The sequence below is a fragment of the Perca fluviatilis genome, chromosome 5 (assembly GCF_010015445.1).
Source record: "Perca fluviatilis chromosome 5, GENO_Pfluv_1.0, whole genome shotgun sequence".
NCBI classification, from domain to species: Eukaryota; Metazoa; Chordata; class Actinopteri; order Perciformes; family Percidae; genus Perca; species Perca fluviatilis.
The window spans coordinates 16,942,758-16,961,135 of NC_053116.1; the positions used below are offsets into that span (position 1 = coordinate 16,942,758).

Consider the following 18,378-nt stretch of genomic DNA (forward strand, 5'->3'; position numbering starts at 1 on the left):
GAAGAAAGTGAATATATTTATTTCCAAAAACGTCAAACTATTCACACTGAGGGTTAGCATTACAACACTGTAATTATAACTTAAGAACTATTTGCACGGGACTAGTATTACCTAATTGCAGTAAAGTAAAAAATTCCATTGCAAATTAATATTTCGCCTGAAAATGTAAATCTTTAAAGGGGTGATAGAATGCAAAACCGATTTTACCCTGTCATAGTTGAATAACGACAGTTCGGTGGGTAAATAGGACATACATAGAAGCTCAAAATCCCATTGACACCCCTTTACTATGAAAATCTCATATTTTGAAACTGCCGCTGAAAACGAGCGAATCCCAACAAAGCTGGAAGTTGACGTCAACCTCCCAAAAACCGGAACCTTTGTCAGCCCATGGGTGTATTAAGAGAACGGTCACGCTCAACATTTACTGTACGCTACACAACTGACCTGAGATCAGGTAGTTTTCTGAATCTAGCTAGGTCGCGCGAAATCTCTGTTATTCCATTACAAAATTCACTTCTGAAACTTTTTTATGGGAAATCAACCATATAAAGCTGAAATATGGGCCGCTTTACGAAAATGGATGGCTATTTGCAAATTTTCTAAGACTGTGTGCGGAGTTTAGTGCCGGTGTTGGTGCTGCCTGGGTTGCTACATCGCCGCCCTGACCGCAAGTGTCAGCGAGCTTGTTAACCCCGCAATCTTTAACCGCAGCCCCCCGAGGTTCCAGTTAATCTTATGATGGGTATGTGTGTTGAGTTATTTAAACAAACAATCGGGAAATAAACGCCTCTTGTCCGTGAGTCTCATTGATAGAGCGCGGTGAGATGGAGTCCATCAATGAGAGCTAGCTAGCCTCCTTCTAACTCTGACATTCACAAAAATACATTCAATTGAAATCCGAAATCGGACAAGTGTTAGCTAAGCTTTGTAAGACCTTGAGGAACCTATAATATTCATGCCGTGACGAAATTCAAACTGTAAATATAGTTATGCGAAAGTGAGCAAGCTGCAATATTTCCCCATTGTAATGAATGGGACATATAGCAAGCAGCTGCTCCACCTACAAAGATGCCTTGCGTTCATAAAAATGCCTTAAAATCAAATCAGACACAACGGTTAGCTTTATAAGACATTGGGGAATGATGTTGTATAAGTGGCGTGAGAATTCAAACTATAAATATAATTTAGTTATGGCGACAGTGTAGCTAGCTAGCTGCGGTATTTCCCCATTGTAATGAATGGGACATATAGCAAGCAGCTGCTTTCCTACAAAAGCCTCCCGCGTTCATAAAAATGCCTTAAAATCAAATCGGACACAGCGGTTAGCTTTATAATACATTGGGGAATGATGTTATATAAGTGGTGTGCAGAAATTCAAACTGTAAATATAATTTAGTTATGACGAAAGTGTAGCTAGCTAGCTGCGGTATTTCCCCATTGTAATGAATGGGACATATAGCAAGCAGCTGCTCCACCTACAAAGATGCCTTGCGTTCATAAAAAATACCTTAAAATCAAATCGGACACAACGGTTAGCTTTATAAGACATTGGGGAATGATGTTGTATAAGTGGCGTACGAAATTCAAACTATAAATATAATTTAGTTATGGCGACAGTGTAGCTAGCTAGCTGCGGTATTTCCCCATTGTAATGAATGGGACATATAGCAAGCAGCTGCTTTCCTACCAAGAGCGTACCAGCGTTCATAAAAATGCCTTAAAATCAAATCGGACACAACGGTTAGCTTTATAATACATTGGGGAATGATGTTATATAAGTGGCGTGGCCGAAATTCAAACTGTAAATATAATTTAGTTATGACGAAAGTGTAGCTAGCTAGCTGCGGTATTTCCCCATTGTAATGAATGGGACATATAGCAAGCAGCTGGCGTCCCCACAAAGACGCCTTGCGTTCATAAAAATGCCTTAAAATCAAATCGGACACAACGGTTAGCTTTATAAGACATTGGGGAATGATGTTGTATAAGTGGCGTGACGAAATTCAAACTGTAAATATAATTTAGTTATGGCAAAAGTGTAGCTAGCTAGCTGCGGTATTTCCCCATTGTAATGAATGGGACATATAGCAAGCAGCTGCTTTCCTACAAAGACGCCTCGCGTTCATAAAAATGCCTTAAAATCAAATCGGACACAACGGTTAGCTTTATAATACATTGGGGAATGATGTTATATAAGTGGCGTGACGAAATTCAAACTGTAAATATAATTTAGTTATGACGAAAGTGTAGCTAGCTAGCGCGGTATTTCCCCATTGTAATGAATGGGACATATAGCAAGCAGCTGCTCGTCCTACAAAGATGCCTCGCGTCCGTAAAAATGCCTTAAAATCAAAAACAGACGGTTAGCTTTATAAGACATTGGGGAATGATGTTGTATAAGTGGTGACGAAATTCAAACTGTAAATATAATTTAGTTATGGCGACAGTGTAGCTAGCTAGCTGCGGTATTTCCCCATTGTAATGAATGGGACATATAGCAAGCAGCTGCTGGTCCTACAAAGACGCCTCGCGTCCGTAAAAATGCCTTAAAATCAAATCGGACACAACGGTTAGCTTTATAAGACATTGGGGAATGATGTTATATAAGTGGCGTGACGAAATTCAAACCGTAAATATATTAGTTATGCCGGCAGCTGGCCGCGGAGCCCCGTAGTGCAGTATCCACAAAGGGTGACTTTGCGCTGGGTATGGAGCCCAGCAGGCTGCCGCTTTCTCGTCAGACTGTGTGAAGCTCCTAAAGTCCGACACGTCTTACCAAATTAGCCATCATTTTTTGTAAAACGGCCCATATTTCAGCTTTATATAGTTGATGTCTTGCTTAAAAAAGTCTCAGAAGTGAATTTGGTAATGAAACATTGCAGTGTCTGGAATATGAGATTCTGTCGCTTCTCTAATGTATGTGTATTGGGGATTCGCTCAACCAATCAGCGCGCGTCTCTAATGTCTGCGTATGGCAAGTCGCTCAACCAATCAGCGCGTAGCTCATCTAAATATTCATGACCATACCATATTTGGAAGAAAAGCTCTTGTTACAAATAGGGCCAAAACACAGGGATGCATAAGGGCCAATAAAATATCAACCAGGCCATTTTCAGCCCAACCAATGTTACATACCCCATTAGGAGACCATAAGGAACAGTGTGAAATACCCTATATAATCATTCTATCACCCCTTTAAAATTGGCTCACAAATATAGGCTATCGTTTACATTTTTAATGGTTAATTTCCTATAACCGCTGGGCAATGTGGTTTTTAGCAAGTATTACTCAAACAGGAGTAAATAGTGAATTTGTTGGGGACTATTTCCCCAGCAGATTAATACACACTTGGTGCTCAAATGTGTATTTACTTCAGCAGCACGACGCAATGGCAATGGTGTAGCTAATTAAACAGTATCAAAAATTCTCATTACACAGAATGGCCCCGTCCAGTGTAATATTGTTATAAATGTTAGGTTATTAAATTATTATTATTGATGTCTTAACAAGTAAACAGCATTTTAATGTGTTGTTACTGGAGGTAGAGCTAATTTGAACTACATTATATTTAATTAGGGGATATCTACAAAAATGCATCATATTATACTTGTTATTTTGCTAAAAATTAAATGTTTCATATTTTCTGTAAAAGGTTAACTCGCAAAATAACTAGTAACAAGTAACTATGTAGTGGGGTCAAAAGTAGCACAAAATGGAAACACTCAAGCACCTCAGAATTTAATAATTATGATCATTTACCATGGTTATATACTTATTTCCTCCCACTGATTCATTTCTAAACTATGAAAACAGTACATTTCATGCACAGTAGGACAAAAAATGACTCGGTTACATGACTTAACGATGTTACGTGTTGGAATTTAAAGCATCTGAATACACTTCCTGACTGTTTTTCTCTCTCTGTTGGAGACCATTGATCTTTGAGAAGAATTCAGAAAAGCCCTTCATCAAAATTGTTTTGCTTAGAGTTGACATGTCAACCAGTGTTTCAATGCAAATTGCCTCCCAGGGATAGAGCTTTTAGAACGAGAACAGATGTTGTCAGCATCCACTTCAAGCTCCCACAAGGTTTATTTGCCCAATTTGTAATTTTAATAATTCCCTAAGAAGACTCATGTCATGACTCTACAACCCAAAAGCCAATTTGCCATAACACATCTGTAGAGACCAGTATTTTGTCACATAGAGAAGAGGTGGGCGGTCTTTAAAAAGGGCTGTCTTTCAGCCGCAACAGTTAGTCTCGGTTTGAACTCATTCTGTGCAGGAGGAGCACATCAGACAATGCCTTTAAGAGCAGCGCCACATTACTTAGATTTCAATATGTTAAATTTACTTGATTTTGTAAAATTATGTGTGTGAAAAGAGGGGTTTAAAAACAGATGACCATCCTTGTGTCAACCCTGATTCAGAGCAAAGCTAAGGTAGGTGAGAACCTTTCTATAATCACTGCAGCAAAAAAAAAAAAAAACATCAATACACTCAATGCAAAAAAAGAATAGCGCATGCTTGTAGAAGACTGTTTATGATGTTCTTTGCTTGATTTGGGAAATCATGTGACAGGTGACATTTTCGTCATGTGCTCCTGCATTTACCACATACCAGTCACATCAATAGTTTTATTAGATTACATTAATTTGATTACCATTAGTCCATCAGTCACCAAGTGGGTTCCCAATAACAGTCAGAGGCTGGCATGATAGTCTTTCAGCTCATAAAGAGCATCTTGCTTTACTTGGAAAATCACTTTCTTTTTTTCTTAGACATTCAAATGCCAGATTCGTATTCTTGTTAGCTTTAATAGTTAAAACCATGATGGCACAATATTATAGATAATAGATTCATAACAAATTATGACACACTTTCTTTGCAGAAAGTGTGTATGTTACATTTCTTTGCAGAAAGTGTGTATGTTACATTATTCAAAAACCTTAAGAAGGGTTAAAGTGTACAGCTCAGCATTATATTAGAAACAGACAACAAAATATGAAAGGAATACTTGTCATCTCTGGTGGCTTAAAATAATTGCCTTTTGTGTCTTAGTCAATCTCAGAAGTGGACCAAGCAATGAATAAATCAGGTTTTATTGTTTCAATTCAGTGTTTCGCTGGCATCTTTGCTGCAAACCCACAGGTCAAGTGAGTCAATACGATTTTTTTTCAAGGAATACCGTCCAGTGCAGACATTTTGCCTGCAGTTTGAGGAACATATGCGCGTCACCATGTTTTAATCCTCAGTAGAAGGATTAAGTCCATCTGGATCCCATGTTACTGTTACAGTTGCCAAAAGGTGCTTGGTAGCAGGCATCATCAGATACAGGAGGAGTCTGTGCATGTTGCTCTCCCAGGCTAAGCCTCTGTGGTAGAGGGCACTGTTTGACCATAGAGGGGAGTTATCTAACAAAGGCTAAGTTCCTCTGATGTCACTCACAGTTAAACATTGGTCACTGGTAGCATTGCAGCAAAGAGGCGCTGTGCGTATTTGACACGAAACCTGACACTTTAACCCAAGTCAAGAAGCAGGATTATAACATACAAATAGTGTGCTGGGATTGAAAAAAAAAGTGTTGTTGTTGCTGTAACTGAGACACTTTTCTTATGTACTTGTACTTTATTCAACACATTGTAAAGTATATTTGGATGGAAATGCAGGAATTGCTTGGATGCTAACTGTTTAAATGTTTTGGCATAATTAAGAGGAAATTTCATTAAGGTTTGCTTTGAACTTGGTTTTCCTTGTAAAATCATAAATACGAAAGTTCTTTTATAAAGGAAAGATGATCATGATTTGGGAGGGAAAACTGAATCTGAGAGCGACTACCATGTGGAGTGCATTCATATTGAAATGGTTAAGGTCAGGATGCCTCATTGGCCCTTAATGTTGCGATGGTTGAGTTGGTGGTTGAGAGCATTGTTCATTTCTCTATTTTTGCATGCACAATCTACTTGAGTTTGTCAAGTACCAGTATATCAAATGAATTAGTGCACCTTTCAGCCGAGTAAATGTCGACGTGTGTGTCAGCCCCCCCTCAAAGACTTGAGGTAAGTGAAGATAATGTGCGGTTGACATGAAGATAATGTATCATTGTGTTAGTTGCAGGTAAAGTGTCTGTGTGTACTTGTGTTCCTGAGCTTCCCTCTGACTATGGCTGAAGTCCCTGGTCCATGCAGACATTCCATCACGAGGGAGCACCTGCTGACAGTCAGGCATCTGGTAGGCGTTGAAACAACATTAGAAACACATTTGTTGAATCAACATCTTGAAAAATTTGGCGATTGCGCTACACGACCATGCTGAAATCTCCCTGTTGTTGTTGTTGTTGTCGTTGTTTCTGTAGATGGATAACCAGTTGAGAAGTGGGTGCTCGATAACCTACACATTCATAGAACCGAGAAATTTGGTAAGGTAGCATTTGTTTTATGGGATTGCTTCCTTCCCAAACCTTTGATTCACTTTCCAACTTTCCAACTTTTCAACTTTTTATTAGTTGTATCGTGTTTCATGTTTATTACCTTGTGTTCTGATTTCCCACAGAGCAAATGTTGCTTTGTAAAAGCTGCTTTACCCTGGATCCTGGAGCTCCTTACCACCCACTTCAAATACAGTCGGGGTTCAGTCAATGATGGCTACGTTCAGTCCCTGAGAGCACTTATCCTCAACATCTACTCTCAGAAATGTGTGCCTCAGATTAATGAAGAGGTTGAGGTGAGTGTTTGTTTCTAAGTGAAGCCTGTTTCTCAAGACTGAAGGATTACATTTCTATAATACAAAACATGAAGAAGAAATATGTGATGTGAGGGATTGCCTGGTGCGAAGAAATAAATCTGAAATACTTGTGAAATCATTTAAAGTATGTTGCTCGGAATCTGCCACAGGACAAGCCAGAGAGTTTTGAGATGCTCTACAGAGGGTCTACTTCAGAGGCCCTGCAGAAGGCTTCAGAAGTGCTGTCTGTTTACTGGGAGCTGGTGACAACGAGCGACGCACCAGTAGACTGGAGATGCCAGCAGGAATACACAGAAATCTTTGGCTCTACCACAGAGCTATACACAGAGTCAACCACACAACATTTTACAGGTGGGAATCTCTTCTGCAAAAGATCTGTGATGAATGACGGAGATGTGTGGAGCCACTGAGAAGACAGAATATGTGTCTTTTTCTACAGACAGTCATGGTAGGAACTCGGAGAAGGCCTCGCAGAGAGGACCAGTCAGAGACCTGTACAAGCTTGGCTTCATCATTGTCTCTATCTGCGGAGGACTGCTGTTCATACTCACTCTCTACTGTCTCATCACACAAAAGGTACCAGTGTTTCTGTTTTGTTGATTTCTAAATCAGATGTGCCTAAAAATAAATAAAGGTAACTCATGCCTTCCAGTCATATTGCACTTAAGCAGGCCTGGGAATCCAACCTGTGCTCTCTGGGGCACTCCCTCTTGCAGAAGTACCAGCTAATGTGTGCATTTATGCTCTTTCTCCTATTTGGGGCTATTTGGCGCTATCAGTTATTAATACAAATAATAATAACTCACAGTGTTAGTTTTCAACTGGCTAAGTCTCACAATCCACATTTGTCCTTATTTATTAAAGGTGGAATCTGTGATTCTTTTTTCCCGATACTGTCAAATTTAACAAATATCTCCTTGCGGTCCACTTCGATCTGTGTGTACCCTAAAAACAAAATCCAGTGTTCACAGCCCTGGCTCTGTAAATGGTACACAAACAAAGTGGCTAGACTGAGCCCCACAACACTATTACATTCAGGCTTGTGCATAGGACAGAGAAAAGTTGGTAGTGAAAAATGGTAAATTTATATAAAGAGAAAGGCAGTGGGAGCGTGAGGGACAGTAAATCTGGCACGTTATCGTTCTGAAGGAACACTGATGGGAGGGGTGTATTTGTTTGGGTGTTGAGTTCAAATATCAACAATATCAATATTTCCAGAATCACAGGGGCCACCTTTAATTACCTTAAAGGGGTTGTACTGGACATTCAAAACATTAATATAGCAGTAAACAACTTTTTCTGAGTGTGTTGTAATCCAAGCTTCTTTGTTCTTTTTTTTGTTTGCGGGTCCGACCGCCTGTGCATGTTAGTGCATGTGAGTGCCTTGTGCGTCGGTACCAGACGCAGAGGGCCGTCTGTGAGAGCCATGTGGAGGCAATCGCAGACCACTGAATATTCAGTAAAGCCCTTTTAACATAATTTTGTATTTATTATCAAACAACTCTAAATGATTTCACAAAATGAATACTGCAGCAATCACAATGCCTTTATACCCTATTAAAAACATGAAACAAACAAAAGAGCATCAGAACCCAATAAAGTAAAAGCCCTGAAACAGTACCAACTACAGTTTATTCCTGGAATTACAGCCTTCCTTTATAAGGTGTCTGTGTCTACAGCTCGTTATAGGCTAGTTGTGAAGAAATCTACTATCGGGAATGGTTTTGCCATTACCGAGCCCTCCCTCACTGGTGAATACTAAGCATAACAAAAAAAGGTGGAGGCTGGACTTACTGGTGAGAGCAAAAGTGCTATTCTGTAGCAACACATGCACAAATGTCTGCAAATACAAAGTTATGGTGTTTCTCCTATTTGAGGCTATTTGGTGCTTTTTTTTCTTTTTTTTCTTCAGATAGTTCATTTTCAACTGCTGAGGCTCATAGAAAGGCACCAGTTGGCAGATGACAGTCAGAGTGGCACACTGTGTTTAATCCTTTCACAAACATGGTGGATTTTAGTTCACATTTGCAACAACTGAAGGAGACTTATGTCAGTGACATTTCGTATTTAATTACATTAGAGCTCGACACAAGTGGTGAGTTAATGGCAAACAAATGGCTCCATTTGAGTGGCTCATTCAAGTTAATGCACTAATAGGACTTTATTAGTCAGAAGCTGGTCTCTCAAACACAGGTTTTGATTATGAAATCAGATTCTGTCTAGACTTCAAACACTAAGCAGTACTCAGTAGACAAACAAGGAATATGTATCAGGTATGCAGTTGATTCATTTAAATGAGGAAGGGGGGAAGAGATACATTAGCTTGCCATTATGAATTGATACTATTTTGTTTAAAGTGAAATCTGATTGGACTTTTGGGCTAATTAACAAGACTAGACAGGTTTTGGTTGTTTATATCCTTATTTAACTGACTGCATGCAGTGACATAACACACGCAGCAGATTGGGAGGGATGCTGGCATGGAGTTTACACCAAGAATGTAAAGTTTTGGGTCCAATGCAATTTTAACATCAAGAAATTTCTCAATCTCTGTCTGAAAAGAGGACCAAAATACTTTGATCACAGAACATGACCACATTAAATGAAAATAAGTGCCTACTTCTTTATGGCATTTTTGACACGTTGCAGAGCATGAATAATGATATTTACTACGTATTTCTGGAGTCACATGTAATTTGTTAATTATCTTATATTGTGTTTCATGTGACTTATCTGAACTAATTTTTTTGGCATTGTACAAAACTTTGCTCCATATCTGGTCATCAATGGGTTCATCAAAGTCCTTTTCCTAGCTATGTTTAATATTTATTTTAGTATTATCATTCATAAGCAGATGGTCACATTTATAAGTCATCACTTTTTTACTTAGTATGGCTGCTTTTATAATAAGGTTATCAAGGATATTTGCCCCACTTTTATAATATGGAACTGAGATTAGGTAACTTCTTATCTGTAGGTAACGGGTAAAAATGCATTTGATGAAGTTGATACTCTTCCTGTAATTGTTGAAAGGACTTTAATGTACCACCCACATATATCTCATGCATTTTTGTAATGCCAGCTGCCTTCCAATCTCTGAACTCCACATCTGTGAGGGTACATTCAAAGTCAGGAATATTAATAGGCACTAAAAAAAGAATACTGGCTAAATCCAAAGTATTTGTGAATAGAATTCAATGATTTAGATATGTTTCTTACTATGAAATTATCTTTCATTTCGTTGTTCAACTTTCTAGAACATACATAAGGAAAGTCCAGTAATTATAATTTGTTTTAAACCTATACCTTCCAAATCAGAAAAGCAAAGGTATCCATCTTTGATCCATTCTGTAGCTAATCTCAGTTGTGAAGCCCAGTGGTGGTATAACAGATTTGGTAGGGCTAATCCACCCCTTTTTATGGAGGAATTAAGTTTTTGTAAGTTTATTCTTGGATGCTCAATCTTCGAATTGCACTATGTAGGCTATTGTATGAAAAATCTTTGAAGGAATACAAATTGGTAGCATTGGGTATAATAGAACGTGGTTTATAATTCTCAACTTGTGGAATGTCATTCTTAGCCTGCTAGCCGTGCTTTCTCCTTTTCTCGATGACGCTGCTCACTTTTATATGGCTGTAAACAGTCACATAAACGGCTTTTTGTTTACTCAGTCAAGGAGAATGGAGCCTGTCTCGCAGCTTGGAATCACAGCAGTGGATTTCAATAATAAGTTTTCTTTGTGGGAAAAAATATTGAATCACCCATAAAACATTTCTATTTCTTGCAGCATTACTTTTTACTGTCATTTTGTGTGCTCAGTATATTCCAACTCTGTCCTATCTTTGCCAAAAATATGGCAAAATAGTTTATTTTGTCTCAATCTTCACACACAACCCTGTCAATCGCCTGCCTCCTGATCTGTCATCATCTGTCATCATTAGAACTCAAGCTAATTGTTTGCAAATGATTTAGTTTCTTCAGAATTTAAGAAATTATGTGTCCCTCTGTTATTTTGTGAAGCAATCTATTACTCATTGTATTACTCATACTATTACTTTAAATAAAGTATTTTCTTTCCAAAACAGAGAATTCACAACCCTCACAGATCAAGATCATATACAAACTTAAGGTAAGAACATACTGAATCAAAAATGATCAGTCTTTTCATGTTTATTGAACTAATCCTAATGCATTCCTTTGTCATCTGGATCAAAGGAGAGACCTGCAGGACATAGAGATGGAGCCACAATAATGTGAGTATGATTCTCAACTACATCAAAGTGTTCCTCACAGTTAAACAGCTGGAGTTTGCATCACATGTCTTAAACAAACACCTGTGTCCGCCTCAATGTACAGTTTGACTGCAGTGCAAAACCATCTTTATACCTCCCTCCACAGGCAGCAAAGAGCTCATCGCTGCAGCAGCAGATGGATCACTTGTGAAGCTGCACATTTTAATCCTGAACAAGTTTTCATATCAGTATTGTGTAATGTATCATGCTCACCTATTTAATCAGAAGCTTGGCTTTGACTGAGAGCAAAAAAGATGGGCTTTATTTGGAATAATATGGTATGTATATTATGTTTATGCATTATGTATTGCAGATATCTTTTCACTAAAAAGTTTTATTTTTACACTAGTTATATATGTTGAATGTGTCTCCATTTGTTACCACTTAACCAACTGTTTGTAATGTTGTTTACCAAATATTTCCACAAGTTATTTATTAGTTTGACTCTATTTAATCACTGTAATGATAATAAAGGTTTCATTGATACCAAATCTGAAATATAATGCTTTCCAGCTATCAGTGCATATGAGCACAATGGAATCCCATTTTAAGAGCAGAAATTAACGTAATTAAAGGATTAAGGCTAATAGCCCACATCCTGTTTGACTTTATACTTTATGAGGAGTCACAAAATGTTTTATCCTTGTCAAGCCAGTCGTTCCTTGTGCTTTGGAAAGCACTTCAGTTCCCCTCATTATCAGCCTACATTATTGATCACAGTCTTCATGCTGTCAACTAAAAAAAAAGCTATGATTTGTATATCCAGTTTTATAACACAACAGTATGTTTCAACTCTGGAGAAGATTCTGTTAATGATAAAACACACCAAGCTGTTATTACTGGCAGAGAGGTTGAGATACGATCCCGATAGATACACACCAGTCGCTGCTGCAGCTACACAAGAAATGTCTTTACTTCACAGGGCGTGACAGGAGTTGTTGGATAAGGATAATAGAGAGAGAGAGAGGGCAGTGCACATGCATTCCCTCATGTTGTCATGACGTTCACTCATGTTTACTCAGTGAAAAATTCCCACATGTGATTGTGTGCATGTGTGCTGGCCTCTATTTTGTTTTTTAAGAATCTGTGTAGGAAACAGAGGAGGAAAAAAAACAGCCTCCGAGCCTCTGCAGAACCGTGTGCAGCCAGCAATATATCATTATTTATAACAAATTTAATTTCACAGGCTACCGCTTATCAGTACGCAAACCGCTGTTGCACTGGCAGTAATCCATTCTTCAATCCTTAAACTTTGCTCCATTACAAAACAAGGAAAGTATTTCTGTAATTCACTTTAGTGCCTTACTGCAGAGGATTAAAGGCAGCTGTGCAAGACGAAAAGGCAAGTTGTCTTCAACAATAAATATGTGGGATCTGCCTAAGACCAGTTAGAGTTGTCAAGAGGGCTGCCGCCCTTTTTCTTTAACCCAATCTCTCTGCCACTTTTACCTTCAAATTAGAGGAAACAAAACATGTTGTAGCTACTAAAAATATGTCACTGTCAACAGTCAGGGGCACAAATAACTCTGGAAACAGATTTTTTTCCAATGTAATAATAGGTTCAAAGTGGTGGATTCCAAGATAAAAGATTCACACACAAATATATATTTCATAGCTTTCCCGCTAAGTGGATACAAACTGAATTGTGCCAATTCTCATATTATAAATCCTGACATTAGCTTACTGACTGTCAAGCACAGATAATTACAATACACATGGGCTCAGAAATTACAACCCAAAAAGTATTTTAAAAATTGAGTGTTTTGTAGTTACCAAAACACACACTACAGGTAAAAAAAATTACAAAAACAGTTATTAGATACAGTTATCACAGTCTTGATACCAATATATGATTATCTTTGGATAATTCAGAGGCTCAATTGAGGAGGAATACATGTTTTTCACCCATTATAGACACAAAAACTTGATCACACAACAAATAGTATTCCATAGATGGCCGGCACAGTCAAACACTACTGTCACTGATCACATGTTAAAGGGACCTTGACAAATAGCTGCTCAACCTGCTGTTTTATCACCTTGTGCCACATGGTGGAGGCAAAGATCCAAACTGAATCTCACACTGAAGACAGGAAGTTTTATAAAGGTTATACTTTGCCAGACATGACACAAGTAGAACATGTCATCCGCTACATTGTATTTATGCTTCGAGTTATATTTTTGCCAGAATACTGGAACTGATAATCCAATTAGGTTGTGGAAAGGATGTCAGTCATCTGGGCTTTTCTCATTCGTATGTCTGTCATCTGGAAACGTGACTATACAGCTCTGGTATTTCCCGTTGACTAATACTGGAACTGTTTAATCATTTGAAAAAAAAAATAATAATAATAATAATAATAGCTCTCATAACAGTTTAACAATATATTGTCTCAAATATGCTTTGATGGAATAGACTGTACTATAATTGAAATATAGTGACAGGTGACAAGAGGTCTGATTGTAACAGATGGAGCAACACCCTGGATGAGTTGAGAGAAAGCAGAGACAGAGAGAGAGAGCAGGAAGCGCTACACATCAATAAAGGCAACAAGCCGCAAACAGTAGGCAGCCTCAGCAGGAATGTCTTTGGCACTGATCTCATTGGCATCCAAACGCAGCATTCTTAGCCTGGAGAAGTTTGCAATGTCGATTGCACCGCAGAAACTGCCCAGGGAGAACTCTGAAAGGCACATTAGGAGAGAAATATGAAGGGGGGCTACATGTTTTCTAAAAGTCTACAAGTCTATAAGTCGTCCTGTGAGTCGTGTCAAGCAGGAACCAAAGTATTCACATCACAGTGTCCTATCAAACCAAGCCAACAACCTGAATAAGTACTGCTGTATTTTCCTGCTGGAAGTTGGTTCTCACATTTCTATATTAAAGATACTCTTGTTTGATTAAACTCAGTCAAGACTGTTTTTTCTGGAGCTTTCATTTTCTATTCAGAACTTATGTATTGCCTAGTCTGTAATGTGTGTGAGCTTCCACTGAAGAATGAGTTTATGGAAAACCCCTACTTCAGGGGAAAGACATCATTTCAAAGAGTATTTTGCTGTCATCTAATGGTTAACAACTTTGCTTTGCTGCATGCTCAGTCCCCACCCCAAAAGTGATGTGCGGTGTTACATCAGCGTTGGGGCGTGGCCTTGAACTCTCGAAGAAATGAAGATGACAGAAAAAATATGAAGTTTTATAATGTTGGACTGCTAAATACATTTAAATGGTCCAGGGAAAACAAGCTAAAAACAATATGGGTGAACTGGTGCATGTCTGAACTTCACTACTACTTCAAACCTGCACAAATAACTGGAGTGCATAAAGTTGCTGTAGGGCTCACTAAAGTGTGACTGTCTACTCTATATAGGATGAAAAGAGGCAAATGACATCAGCTCCTTTAAATCAAATACTATCAAACTTCCTTGTTTATTTTGTGACCTTATTTCCCAAATCCAGTCGTGTGTGGGTGGGTCAAAAGTTTCAACCTTCCACCCACATTTGTGCCATTTAAGAAAAGTGACACTTGTGTGTTGTTAAGCGCTCAGTTCATACCTGAGTGAGCAGCAGTGTGTGTCTTGCTGCACCAACCAACCCAATTATAACAATTAATTCTGAGTTAAGTAGCTTCTCGTGTATATGCTAAGAAAACTGGCAATATACAGCACATTAACTCAGCACTGTAAAATATCATTCAAATCTATGTTTACACAATTTTAAGGTATTCAATTTTGGTTTCAGTATAAAAAAACAAAACAATATGGGTAAAATGATTTATTGTTACTTTGTTAAAAATAAGAGTAAAATGTGTTTATAATCACATTATAGTTCTAGTGGAATAGCATATATCACTCTTATATTTACCATGGGACCTGTAAATCATTTAATATGTTTAGGATCATTACTTTACTTTTATATGACATGTTATAGTAACAGAGAAGTGTCCATACCTTTGATCTTATTGGCTTGCAAATAAAGGTTCTCCAGGTTCCGACTGACAACAGGGATCTTCTCCAGTTTATTGAAAGAAAGGTCAAGCTCAATCAGCGTGCTGACATTGAAGACATTGGATGGAAGTCCTTTATCTGTCAACGTGTTATGAGCCAACCGGACAAACTGCAGTTTGGGATTCATGGTGAGAAATCCCGCTGGCACGCTCTCTATTTTATTAAACTCCAGGTAGAGCTGCTGCAGCCTCTCTGGGAGGTTGTCAGGGATTTTCCTCAGCCTGTTTTTCCTCATATCCAGCATAGTCAGAGATTTCAGTCCCTTGAACACACCTCCAACGTCCTCTATGACATTTGCTTGGAGCTGAAGGGTGGTGAGGTTGGCCATCCCCTCGAATGACTTGGAGAGGATTTTTGGGATCTTGTTGTGACCAAGTCGTAGGTCTGTGATGGACTTGGGCAGGTTGGGAGGCACACGTATAAGCTCATTATGATCCAAGAGGAGCCGGTCCAGGTGCTTGAGCTTGCTGAAGACGTTCTTGCCGATCTTGTCTGAGTTGAGCTGGTTGTGAAACAGCACAACCCAGACCAAGTTGGTAGCATTGTCAAACACCCCGTCCTGGATGCCGGTGATCTGGTTGTGCTGCAGGTAGACATACTTAATATGTGAGGGGACGTAGGGAACATGCCGAAGGTTGCGGCCATGACAGTACATAGCTATGGGGAAGGTTGAGGGGCAGTCGCACTCCAGGGGGCAGTCCACATCCTCAACCCGCCAGCCAGTGTGCCGCCACCGCCCTCGCAGATGTGACAGCCATTGGAACCGGCTGTAATGCTGGCCGATGCTCAGATCCACTATTCCCATAATGAGGAGGAGCACCACTGTCCACATGATCACTAATAGAAAACCAAGGAAGAAAAAGATATAATTTAAAGTTTATATGAAATCAAATTTAGGATATTACCTATTAACCCAATCCTAAATCTGTAATACACTCATAATATGAAATGTTTGGCTACTAACACTGAAATATGCTAGTTCAGTAATTTGTCAGTAATTACTTCTCTCTGCTCCACTTTTAAAATGTACAGTAGGTACAAAATACCTACCGGTTGGTTGATCAGAGACGTTGTTTCCCCCCATTGCTCACGTCGCCTGAGTCTTCTTCAGACTAAGTAGTACATGTTGTTGGCATAGAGTAAATATCCCCCCTTTCTACGTAGCTGCAGCCCTGCCCCAGACACACTCTCTCATTAGAGGACATACATTTTTCAGCATGTAAAGAATATATTACAACATAGCACCTCCAGCCATGTCGATATCAATCCCATCTGTGCACCGGTGCAGACATCTGCTTTTTAACAGCCTTGTTTTGCCTTACTGTGGCATGCCTTATCATTAGGACTACCACTTGAAGTCTGGCTTGCTGTTTATTGTGTGGAGGTTATAGTGTGGGGGGTTACTGTATAGAGAATTATAACGAACCAGGCTAAACGCTGTAATTAGTGGTGTATTTCTTCTTATATAAAACTATGCAGCTTAGTTCAAGTTTAAAATCGAACTCTTAAATTGCAGCATGTTTTCGTCTTATTATTCACTGTATGTTTCAACATGTAAAATGTATGACAAACCCTGTTATTTGTCCACAATCATGCTCCTTAAACATGTTTTTCATATTTCTGTCTCTGTTCCTGCCTACTTCAGGTACTCACTACTTTTGTCAATTACAGTGTTCAAACTGTAGAGAAAGTTAACATATGTTTGTGGTGGCGCCTGCAGACAGGAGAGCACTGTTATGATTCTGCAGATTGTCTTCAATGAATGGGCCTCACCATTCATGTTCTCCACTGGAGCAGGAAAATTGGAGGCAGAGTTTCAAGGATTATGTTTTTTTTCCTCCCAATCTGCTCGGAGGAAGTAAAAGATGACATGTTGATTTAAAAATGGAAGTTGTTCAGACTTTAATCACCAAACAATTACATGAGAGGAGCGATGATGTGAAGATACACAGATGGGACTCTTTTGCACAAAGGACTTGGCAGGTTTTTAGTCACAGCATGACATTCTTATACCTTAAATCTAAAACAATACTCTTTTTTTCCTAAATGATGTTACATGATCATATTTTTAAGTGCTGCTTATCATTCTGTTACAACTGTGATACCATTACTTATAAATAGAAATCCTTCCTCACAAATGTATCCAAAGTAGCAGTAATTGGTGGGGGAAATAAAAAGGTTTCCAGGAAAACTTTGATGTTGGATTTATCATTCAGTTATGATCAAACAATCCCCCTATAATCCACTTCATACAATAGGCATTACAATTCAGTATTTGGCAAGACAGCTTTGTTTTCCGCGTGTGTGTATCTCTGACTGAGCCACAAAGACAGTCTGAATTAAAACAGGATGCAAAAGCTGGAAATATTGTCTTGTAATTAGAGCAACATGTTTAATCCAAAACATTCTATGTGGGCGTCAAATATTCATGGATCCAACTACGGCACTAAAAAGCCTAAAAGCATAGTCCCAATCATGTGACAGTCCATAATAAACGTTGATCCCTGAGGAGTTCTGTTGTTGTGAGCTGGACCATTATGTAAAACCAAAACTACTTTTTTTTTTTAATTTCACTAGAAAACTACAGATGGGGTGGAGTGTAATCAAAACAAAATGCTACAACATATTTGTGAATTTTCTTCTTAGGAATGAATTAAAAATGAGAAGTTCAGAGAGTGGTGATATTTGAAGTATGTGTATCCAATCTTAAAGATATATGTAACTTTTCTGTCTAAAAACGACTAGACCCATGTTATATATTTTGTTGAGTTGTGCACTTACACTATCCCAAATGTTTCCAACAATGTTCAAACCCAAAGAATTCTTTAATTTTATTCAAATGTTTTCAAGTCATTTAGTCACCTGTCAATGGCATCATATCCCCTTTGTGCATGCATCAGGCATTGTGGGTGTCTGCCATGTCTGTCATAAATTTACTTTTTAAAACTGACTGCAATGACGGTATAGCTCCGTCTTTTGTTATTGTTTTCATTGAGAGACCCCTAGCAGCAGAAAATTGCATATTGTACGTTTAAGGACACTAACTAACTAAAGCAACAACAATAGTGCTGGTAATTTCCAATACCAGTTTTTTAGATAGCTTACAGCATTTTGAGCCAAAGCACCATTGCAGCATAACATTTGTAATCATATTATGATGCATGACGTTTAGCCTTCAGCTAATGTTTCCTGCATTAAAAAAGATTGCAGATTGCCACTCAATTCTCAGGTCCCCCTTTGACGACACTTCAAGACATTTTAGTGTTTTTTTTATTTTAGTTGATGATCAATTTTAGGAGGTTACTCTCTGATTATTCTTACATAGCCACAACTA

At 38.5% G+C, this 18,378-nt stretch overlaps 2 protein-coding genes across 5 annotated transcripts; one reads left to right on the forward strand and one right to left on the reverse strand.

Annotated features, from left to right (window-relative positions):
- The first annotated feature begins 4,403 nt into the window (after nt 1-4,403).
- On the forward strand, nt 4,404-11,523 carry csf1b (colony stimulating factor 1b (macrophage)). Of its 4 annotated transcripts, none has more exons than XM_039800863.1 (9): nt 4,404-4,445; nt 6,115-6,234; nt 6,359-6,421; nt 6,556-6,726; nt 6,897-7,098; nt 7,187-7,323; nt 10,834-10,877; nt 10,964-11,001; nt 11,147-11,523. In XM_039800863.1, exons 1-8 carry the CDS (start codon nt 4,404-4,406, stop codon nt 10,998-11,000), a joined length of 816 nt encoding a protein of 271 aa, XP_039656797.1. In that variant the 3' UTR covers nt 11,001; nt 11,147-11,523. The 4 variants fall into 4 exon arrangements, with proteins under 4 accessions (XP_039656797.1, XP_039656799.1, XP_039656801.1 ...); XM_039800865.1 differs by having other exon boundaries at nt 6,121-6,234; XM_039800867.1 differs by having other exon boundaries at nt 4,431-4,449; nt 6,121-6,234; nt 11,147-11,522.
- Nucleotides 11,524-12,127: 604 nt separating this feature from the next.
- On the reverse strand, nt 12,128-16,924 carry fmodb (fibromodulin b). Its single transcript, XM_039800862.1, has 3 exons — nt 16,095-16,924; nt 14,988-15,881; nt 12,128-13,723 (listed from the first exon to the last, which is right to left on the reverse strand). The coding sequence occupies exons 1-3, from the start codon at nt 16,126-16,128 to the stop codon at nt 13,572-13,574; spliced, it is 1,080 nt and encodes a 359-aa protein (XP_039656796.1). The 5' UTR covers nt 16,129-16,924; the 3' UTR covers nt 12,128-13,571.
- Nucleotides 16,925-18,378: the final 1,454 nt, after the last annotated feature.

Coding starts and splice junctions, on each gene's coding strand:
- csf1b (XM_039800863.1), top strand. CDS start 4,404: ATGACCATCCTTGTGTCAACCCTGATTCAGAGCAAAGCTAAG. Junction 4,446..6,114: donor TGATTCAGAGCAAAGCTAAG/GTAGGTGAGAAC, acceptor TCATTGTGTTAG/TTGCAGGTAAAGTGTCTGTG. Junction 6,235..6,358: donor TGCTGACAGTCAGGCATCTG/GTAGGCGTTGAA, acceptor TTGTTTCTGTAG/ATGGATAACCAGTTGAGAAG.
- fmodb (XM_039800862.1), bottom strand. CDS start 16,128: ATGGGGGGAAACAACGTCTCTGATCAACCAACCG. Junction 15,882..16,094: donor CGTCTCTGATCAACCAACCG/GTAGGTATTTTG, acceptor GTTTTCTATTAG/TGATCATGTGGACAGTGGTG. Junction 13,724..14,987: donor GCAAGCCAATAAGATCAAAG/GTATGGACACTT, acceptor TGTGCCTTTCAG/AGTTCTCCCTGGGCAGTTTC.